Source organism: Symsagittifera roscoffensis, chromosome 5, assembly GCF_963678635.1.
Source record: "Symsagittifera roscoffensis chromosome 5, txSymRosc1.1, whole genome shotgun sequence".
Lineage (NCBI taxonomy): Eukaryota > Metazoa > Xenacoelomorpha > Acoela > Convolutidae > Symsagittifera > Symsagittifera roscoffensis.
In genome coordinates, this window is record NC_087066.1 from 30,886,719 (window position 1) to 30,896,992 (window position 10,274).

The 10,274-nt window shown below is 33.2% G+C and overlaps 1 protein-coding gene across 6 annotated transcripts in view; it reads right to left on the minus strand.

The window, feature by feature from the left end:
* LOC134846925 (potassium voltage-gated channel subfamily H member 1-like) overlaps positions 1–9,768 on the minus strand; it is a 60,656-nt gene extending 50,888 nt beyond the window's left edge. For all 6 annotated transcript variants that reach the window (XM_063864367.1, XM_063864366.1, XM_063864365.1 and 3 more), the window contains exon 1: positions 8,604–9,768. In XM_063864367.1, the coding sequence (XP_063720437.1) occupies positions 8,604–8,682 (79 nt within the window). In that variant the 5' untranslated portion in view covers positions 8,683–9,768. The remainder of the gene's footprint in view (positions 1–8,603) is intronic.
* Positions 9,769–10,274: the final 506 nt, after the last annotated feature.

The following is a 10,274-nucleotide window of genomic DNA, read 5'->3' on the forward strand; positions in this document are numbered from 1 at the left end:
ATGTTATTACTGCTCCATAAACCTTATAAAGCAGTCGGAACATTCAAGGCTTCGCCCTGATACAAGCAGTCTTGTTTCAATTCTATAGCAGCCGTAATTTTGCGATTTCGAGAAGAAAATGTTCGATAAAATCAGCTGCAATTTTTTTGTTCAGACTTTTGAAGAAATTGGAACTCTTATGCTAGAGTTGTTTTTTATGCAGTCAATTGTCCGCAATCAAACTAATGATTTTTAACATAGTTTTTTCTACCAACTTAAAGATATCCAAACTGAAATGAGGCTAGCTAATCGGTCGTATTTTTGTTCCAAATTTGGAAAAAAAGCTGAGTAATTGCGCATGGGGTGGTTCTCATTTTCTAAGAGTATCTCAATTAGTGGAAGAGATTAATTGGAGCGAAAAACACTGCTTGCTTGTAGTTTTTCATCATCAATTGATTTTTTTTGTTGCTCACAATTACTAAAAAGGACGTTCAATTTGCAATATAAACCTTACATCAATTAAGTGTCTTCAATTAAAAGATTGGCTTGTGTTTGGTTCAATTTGTTTTGAAAACTTGGAAAATTAAAATTGAATTTCGAAAAACGCTGTGGTTTTTGTTCCGACTTTCGAAGAAAGGAGGAATATATTTACCCGGGGACGTTTTTTTTAAATTTAGACCAATGTTCGCAAAGTTGACTGCGTATGGGCATCGATACGGAAATCTTGTGATTGTAGGCGAGTAAGCTTGCACTTGCTTAAAGTGCGGCTATGCTGCTAGAATAATACTTTGATAGTTTGTTTCAAAACGCGAATTATTTATGCATGGCAAATTATTCGCACTCATAATTGTTCGAAATAGAATTGAGGCAAACTAATTGGTTTTGTTAATTCTGTAAGCGACTCAAAATTCAAAAGATTGTTATTATCAGCCTAAAATTTGTACTTAGTCAATATTTCAAATACCAAAAACAATTCGAGACGAATTAATGGGCACTCGCTTTGCCCTGATACGAGCAGTCTTGTTCTCGTATACGTTCTCACTGTTTAAAACAAACGTTGTCGATACAACTTAGTCTGCCGTAGTAACAAAAAAACGGGCAGGCAGCCGGAGTGCAATTACCGTTCCGACTTTCGATACGAAAGTAACGGAATCTTTGTGCTCGGGATGGTTTTTTTTCTTCAGACAAATTTCGAGTTTTACAGCCATTTTTGACGGAATTTTTTTATATGATTCGAAAGGTATTCTTGTCCTGAGCTCAAATTTGAAAAAAAAAAATTATTTCACCCGTGATAAATTTTCGTAAAGTTACGGGGGTTTAAAGATTGCCATTTTGGCCAATTTGGGACAATTGACGCGCGATATATTTCGCGCTATTAACGCGTAAGCGGAGAGTTAATCAGTCTTAGAAATCGTTCCAAGTTGGTTGAAAGAAGCTTATTTGCCATTTATTGCAAAATATACCCTTTTGTACTTTATATGGCGTGTGAGGGGATGATTTTCATAAAAAATTTCACTTTTTAGAAAAGAAATTTTTTTCTTTTGTTTTATTTCATTGAATTTTTTAATGTTATTACTGCTCCATAAACCTTAAAAAGCAGTCGGAACATTCAAGGCTTCGCCCTGATACAAGCAGTCTTGTTTCAATTCTATAGCAGCCGTAATTTTGCGATTTCGAGAAGAAAATGTTCGATAAAATCAGCTGCAATTTTTTTGTTCAGACTTTTGAAGAAATTAGAACTCTTATGCTAGAGTTGTTTTTTATGCAGTCAATTGTCCGCAATCAAACTAATGATTTTTAACATAGTTTTTTCTACCAACTTAAAGATATCCAAACTGAAATGAGGCTAGCTAATCGGTCGTATTTTTGTTCCAAATTTGGAAAAAAAGCTGAGTAATTGCGCATGGGGTGGTTTTTCATTTCAATAAAAATTTCAATTGAAATAAAATTTTCTCACGACAGTTTTTTTATACACCAATAAAGGTATCGACTCAATTGTAAAAACATATTTTGCCATGCTCTGAACTAATTTATGCGCACTGTGAAGACTTTATTTATGATGCCGAAAGTCTGATGCTATTTATTTATGCGCGGCGTTTCATACCGCTGAACTAATTTGTTCCATAATGAATTGAGGCAAGCTAATCGGTCGCATTAAATAGTTGCACTTATGATATTGTCCAAAAATTAAGATCTAAAAAAAAACGATTTTTACCAACAGCTATTTGATACCGATCAAGGGGCAGTCGGAACATTCAGGGCTTTACTTTGATCTACGAGCAGTCTTGTTTTTGTTTCGCGAGCAGTTTTAAATTTACATTTTTTCTGCCCTAGCTTTACCGTTTATGGGGGCGAGCAACAGTGCCGAAATACAACAGGGTCAAAAAGGCCAAATAGCTTAACAGTGCTGAAAATCATCAATTTTTTGCACTGTTGAACATTTTTTCATTTTTGGACCTGTTGTACTTAGTCACTGTTATACTGCCCCCGATTCAATTTCACGCTGTTTTATAATTTCATAGGACAAATGCTTCATAAAATTGAAAATTTGTTTGAGTGATCAAAGCGTTTATTTGTTCAATAATGAGTTTCAGCAATCAGAAAAGAGTATTTTATACGCAGCGCTCAGCATTTTTTTTAGAATGAACGCTGGAGTCGATGATCTTAACTTAGTCTATTGGGGGATGTTAACTTGATCCCGTTGACAAATTTCATTGTAGATCATAGTTGATTTCAACTTTTGTAATTGTTGCCTTGAAACTAGGCAAAAAATGGACGAGTCTGAAAAAATCGCTCCTGTCGCATTCAAGGCAGTTTTAAACACTCGATTTCTATTTATTCAATGCGCTTTCATCATCAAGGTCAAAATTAAAAAAATAAATAAATTTCGGCGTTAAATTTGACGTTAAACTTTGTATAGTCAAGATAAAGTCAAGACAAGGTCGAGAACGAAAACGACAAACCTGTTTTACGAATTTTGAACCTGCTTTACGAAGTTTGTCATTTCTCAATACGTTGAGTAGCGGTACACTAAAAGTCTCACTGCGTGTGGACGTTTATTTACCGGAATAAATATGCTCCTAAATGGGAAAGCTTGCAAGAAACTACTCCTATAAAACTGTTCAATTAATTCTCACGGAAGTAGTTATCAAACTAACAAGACTTCTCGTATCAGGGCGAAGCCCTGAATGTTCCGACTGCCTTTTAAGGTTTATGGAGCATCAGTAATAACATAAAAAGTAAATGAAATAAAATGAAATGAAAATTTTTTTTTCTAAAATTTGAAATTTTTTATGAAAATCATCCCCCCACACGCCATTTAAAGTACAAAAAGACCAATTTTGTTCCTTGTAACAAATCAATTATGGCGAATAAGCTTCGTTCAACCAATTTAAAACGATTTATAAGACGGATTAAATCTCCGCTTACGCGTTAATAGCGCGAATTATATCGCGCGTTAATTGTCCCAATTTGGTCAAAATGGCCAAAATGGCAATCTTTAAACCCTCATAACTTTACGAAAAATGATCACAGGTGAAATATCTTTTCACATTTGAGCTCATGACAACAATGGCTTTCATGGTGTCTAACGACGTTTGAATTGATCTGCTCTTTTTAAATTGCCTTTTTTGACACTCAAATACATCTAAATCAATTTAAACTCCCACACAAGAGTGCGCGTATAACAGGGCAAAGCCCTAAAATGTTCCGCTTGTCCCTTAGTCCATATCTGAAATAATTTCGGCAAAAACTATTTTAAAAACTATAAATTTTGGACAATATCAAAGCTCAGTTGTAAAAAAAAATAAGATGTAAGAAATTAAGACCACCGATTAGCCAGCCTCAATTCAATTTAAAACGATTTTGTTGTGCGGGATAATTCGCCATGCATAAATAATTCGCGTTACGCTTTCAGCATTATAAATAATATCCTCGAAGCGCGCATAAAATAATCAAGAGCATAGCCAAAATGACAATTTTCAAACTCCCAGAAGTTTGCAAAAATAATTTTAGGTAAAATATCCTTTTGAAATTGTTTTCAGGAAGTCGATATCTTCAATAGAGTATAAAATCTTTTTGTTAATAACTATTATTTCGATCATCACAAATTGACGGATTGAAAAACCACTCTAAGCAGAACTATTTTGTTTTCTTCGAAAGTCGTAACAACAAGAAATTGGCGCATACTTATTATACGAAGAAAGTAACGGAATATTTGTGCTCGAGGTGGGTTTTTTTTCTTCAGACAAATTTCGACTTTTTAACTAGCCTTGAACCAATTTGGAACGATTTCTAAGACGGATTAAATCTCGTTTACGCGTTAATAGCTCGAAATATATCGCGCGTTAATTGTCCCAAATTGGCCAAAATGGCAATGTTTAAACCCCCATAACTATACAAAAAATGATCACAGCTGAAATATCTTTTCAAATTTGTGCTCAAGACAACAATGCTTTTTGAATGATATAAAAAATCCGTCAAAAATGGCTAGTTAAAAAGTCAAATTTGTCTGAAAAAAAAAACCCACCCCGAGCACAAATATTCCGTCACTTTCGTATCGAAAGTCGGAATAAAAATAATAACAAAAAAACTAGAACACACGAATAAAAAAATCCTCTCCACTTTTAATAGTCGGAGCAATGAGGAGCTAAAAGGCAAAAACTTGTAAATGAAATCGAATAATATTGATTTAATCTGGATTAAGTTTTGATTTAATTTATAATTGCTTAACCCTTCTTTTTGCAACAGTTACCTTTTTATACTAAATTTGAACCTATGCGCCTAATCATGAAGAGAACTGTTTATCAGCGAGGTACCATAAGAATTAAAACATCTTTGTCTTTCACAGTCATTATTTCATAAGTTAAATAATTTTTCTCCCGGTGGAATTTAATTGTAACATGCAAAATATAACCTAAAATAATAAGCTAAAATAATATACAGAAAATGAGTAATGCTAATGTGAGCATCAAAAAACAGTTTTTATTGTTCCGACTTTAGAAACGAAAGTAACGGAATATTTGTGCTCGAGGTGGGTTTTTTTTTCTTCAGACAAATTTCGACTTTTTAACTAGCCTTGAACCAATTTGGAACGATTTCTAAGACGGATTAAATCTCGTTTACGCGTTAATAGCTCGAAATATATCGCGCGTTAATTGTCCCAAATTGGCCAAAATGGCAATGTTTAAACCCCCATAACTATACAAAAAATGATCACAGCTGAAATATCTTTTCAAATTTGTGCTCAAGACAACAATGCTTTTTGAATGATATAAAAAATCCGTCAAAAATGGCTAGTTAAAAAGTCAAATTTGTCTGAAAAAAAAAACCCACCCCGAGCACAAATATTCCGTCACTTTCGTATCGAAAGTCGGAATAAAAATAATAACAAAAAAACTAGAACACACGAATAAAAAAATCCTCTCCACTTTTAATAGTCGGAGCAATGAGGAGCTAAAAGGCAAAAACTTGTAAATGAAATCGAATAATATTGATTTAATCTGGATTAAGTTTTGATTTAATTTATAATTGCTTAACCCTTCTTTTTGCAACAGTTACCTTTTTATACTAAATTTGAACCTATGCGCCTAATCATGAAGAGAACTGTTTATCAGCGAGGTACCATAAGAATTAAAACATCTTTGTCTTTCACAGTCATTATTTCATAAGTTAAATAATTTTTCTCCCGGTGGAATTTAATTGTAACATGCAAAATATAACCTAAAATAATAAGCTAAAATAATATACAGAAAATGAGTAATGCTAATGTGAGCATCAAAAAACAGTTTTTATTGTTCCGACTTTAGAAACGAAAGTAACGGAATATTTGTGCTCGGGGTGGGTTTTTTTTTCTTCAAACAAATTTCGACTTTTTAACTAGCCTTTTTTGACGGAATTTTTTTAAACCATTCAAAAAGTATTGTTGCCCTGAGCTTAAATTTGAATTGATATTTTACCTGTGATCATTTTTCGTAAAGTTATGGGGGTTTAAAGATTGCCATTTTGGCCAATTTGGGACAATTAACGCGCGATATACTTCGAGCTATTAACGCGTAAACGAGATTTAATCCGTCTTGGAAATCGTTCCAAATTTGTTCAAGGAAGCTTATATGCCCTAATTGATTTGTTAATAGGAGCAAAATCTATCACTTAGTACTTATTATGACGTGTGGGGTGATTATTATTTTTTTTAAATCAAATTTTAGAAAAAAAAATTCATTTTATAATTTATAAAATTTATAAAATTGACGTGCTAAACTGTTTTCTTTTTTGAGCTAGCTTTTTCATTCCAAAAAAAGTCCTTAGCTGCTACGCGATAAGTTTTTTTTATCTTTTGTGTTACTTAAAAAGTTTTTTTCCCTTGCGCTATACAATAAAAAATTAATTCTTTGTAGCCCCTCAAACGTAGACTTTGAAACGAATACTTAAAGGCTGTCAAAAAGAATTCGTCGGCAAAGAGTTTTATGAAGAGACTTTCTTCAAATGTAAAATGACGGAAAAGAATCTCTGAAATTATTTTACTCCAAAGTAGTAAATAGATAAATGCTCTATTAAAGCTTTTGTACCAAACCGCTATGCCGCCACAGGTGACGTATTCTCAATCAAACTGCTCTCCGATCCAAAAAAGAGAACTTGTTTATCAGTGCAAATCATTGATAAACTTGAGTGCCCCGTAAAGTCTGACGAATCAGCCATCTTTTTGAGAAATTCAGAAATTGATTTAAAAAATTCTTTTTTATTGCGTTTTCATTTTTAAAAAAAAATAACCTCGACATGTTATGTAAAATTCAAGTTCAGAGTGGCGTAACTGCTGCCTAGCAACCAAACTTTGCCTCAAATCAAAATGGAAGGATTTTTGAGCCGGTTTAAATTGCAGCTTACAATAAACCAAAGAAAATTATCGCGCGTTACTTGTAACAAATTAACCAAATTGACATACTTCAAACTCTTATAATTTTACAAAAAAATATCACAGGTGAAACATTGCTTTAAGTTTGAGCTCAATACATCAATAGTTTTCACATGGTATAGAAAACGTTAGGATTTTTCCACTCCAATCCCACATTTGAATTTTACCTTTGAAAAACTTTTCATGATTGTTAGAATGAATGAAACTTGGAATGGTGAACCAACTTGTGAACGGATTTTTTCTTTAAAATTTACATTGTAACTTGACGTCTCCAGTCTTAAAAAAGTTAAAACAGCTAAAAATTAGCGAGTTCGAAATGTCAGGGAAAGTTGAAAAGAGCGAGGGAAAGTGCCCTTCAAAAATAGCTATATTAAATTTGTCTAAAAAACTACTCGGTTTTTAAAAAATCCATTAATTTTGAGAAAATAGGAACAAAAATTTAATATGGAAACTTTCTTCAAGGAAAACATCTCATTTTATACAATGAACTTATAAAACCTTTTTTTCATAAAAGGAGCCGCAAAAAAATGAAGAGAGTGGGAAGGAACTGAAGCATACGTGCACTGGAGATTTATAGATAAAAAATGATTATATCGGACTTTCAAAGTCTCTAAAATTCGAAAACAATAAATTATACTTGATTAGAAATGAGTTATATGATTTTTGTTTGTTTTTCATAGCAATAAGTTTTTTTTATTGATTATAATTGAATAAAAATTAAATTCATTTTCTTTTTATCGAAAAAATAGTCGTCCATATTTTATCTCCTGTTGACTGCTATTTACACTTTATAATGATTTAAAACTTTAGTTTGTTAGCTTGTCTCATTTTTTTTCAAGTTGTGTTAAATCTAATTGCGTTTTTGTAAAAATGTTCTCTTTTTTGTCAAATCACCGACGCCCCTTATTTATACCCACTTGCCTCTCTATGGGGGGTGGTTAGTATGGTGGGAGATATTTGTAGGGGGGCTGGGGGATAGTGAAATTGAAAATAGTTACGGGTGTCGAACGAGAAAACTGAACGCTGGGGATGAACGGGTTTGTTTGGTTTCGAGTTTTACTGCAAAAAGAAGAGTAAACAGTTTAACTCAAAGACAAAGTTTTAAAAATATAAAAGCTGATGTAGTTTTGACAAAAATGAAATGACTTGTAAAAAAATTCAAAAAAGAGATAACCTTTAACGCTCATTCAAATCAAGCTAACACCTCTCCCTCACTCTTGCGTATATAATTTTCTATCTTCCCAGTTTTGAGAAAACGTAAATCACCTAACGCTCTTTCAAGAGTTTTTTTATAACTTTAGAAAGCTAAATTGAATCTGTTATTGTTACGAGTATTATAATTTGAAAAAATCACAAATTATGTCGTTGAAGAACCAAACTCCGTTGTTTAAGCCACTTGCACTTTGCAATAACAGAGCGTAACTTACCCTTGGAAAATGAATTTGAAAATGAGCTGCAAATGCCAAACTCTCAAAATTAAAAAAAAAAGACCTAAACATATTGCGAAATATTCTTAGGTTTCATTGTTGGAGTTATTGTACATTTCTTAAAATCTGTTTAGCAAAAAATCTGCATACATTCATAAAAAACAAAATGGAAAGTTTTTACTACACTTTTAAAAGGTTAACCAGAATTTGGTTATAATTCATTTCCCAATTTTCGTCTTTGATCTTAAAAGCGACCAGCATGCAAGTAATTGCCAATTCGAACTTACTTTGTGATGTGGCTTTTCTGCAGATGTTTTCTAGGAACGTGTTTTGCGGTGCCAATAGACCCCTCTTAGTCACAGACATCCTGACCAACAAGATACTAGCACCGAACAGGAAAATTCCAATATCACCAAGTTGCGTAATTGGTAAATGACGTAACACGTCCTAGACTGAATTTACAAGATGTCACAGGGCGTCTAGGTTGGCAAATGCAATGTCATCATAATTTTTAATCAAGAAGATGATTATAAAGTGGACGGTTTTTTAAATAGGTTCTTACAATAGAACACGTCTGACAGAAACGGTAATGGTAAAGGCAATGGTAATGGTTGTTTAAACATGCCATGTGGTTAGTACAAAAACGTCAGCAAACCGCGAGGAGGTAAACCAAATCCTTTCATTGTTTGTTGTTTTCTTTGTTGTTTTTGTTGTCGCGATCACTTGAGAGTGAAGGTGAAATGCTATCAGGTTTCCGCCGGACTTAGGAGCAGTATTACCATGCGTACCATTTAAAAGCAGTGTCACCATGCGCAGTTTTGCTGATAGAAAACGCTAAAACATCGAAATTTGACACCTTAGGCGAATCAAGGATAGTTTTTTCTCCAGGCATATTTTGTTTCAGTTTTCCACGGAAGTCAAATATGAAAGTAAGTAAATAAGTTGTTCGGTTAGAGGTAAGCCATAGGTGGTATATAATTCAACGTATTTGTCGCATGAAAACGAACTAATTATTTATTTTTCCTTTTTCAGGACAAAAAAATTGTTTTAAGAAGTACTTTTTCTGCAATTCACTCATAAAGGTGACGCCTGAAAATTTATATTTTTAGGCGTTGATTGTTTTCCAGTAGTCATTATCAGTCAATCAACATTTAAGCAAAATAAAAGTAAACGTGATGTTAAACTGATTTTCATCTTGATAAAAATTAATTCCCAGAAGTAAGGCGCTGTTGGTCGATAAAAATTATCTGCCAATAAAGTAAAGCTACCAGCAAAATGCAGTTGGCGTAATAAGTCGCATTTTGCGGTAGTTATATTTCAGACCAACATTTGCTAGGGAATAATTGTTCGTTCATACTGCATCGATATTGGCGTGAAAACTTGATCGATCAAAAAATAAAGGTTATGAATTTTCAGGTAAAAAGAAGTTGCCGGCCGCCATTTGTGAAGAGATGAGCTAAAATGACAGTTCATTAATTTGCTAGATTACGTCTTAGTTGACGCGCTGGAGCGTAGCGGTGACACCGATCATTTCACACACAGGTGGCGGGCGGGGGTGATTAGCAGAGAAAAATGATCAATTTGGAAATTAAATGATTATCCATCAAAAATGCCAAATCGCCCCAATGGCAGGTTAGATATAGTTCTGCATAACAAATTTAGGATTGCAAATAAAAACATTTAAAGGTTTAAGCAACAGTAGCATACACAATCCACTCAAATTCAGTGTTTTTAAAAAAAACCGCAAATAGGTTGAAAGCTCATCGTGAAAAATGTTGTAAATTGTTCCAACCACGTACAGTCTAACGTCGGTTTGGGCGTTTTTTTTTTCGTGTAATTAATTACCGAAACAAATTACACAATCGCAAGGACTCCGTGTGATGCATCACTTCAAAAACCATTTCAGTCGTGATTCTGACATCAAATGAAAAATTCCACTATCGATAGTTTAATAGTTT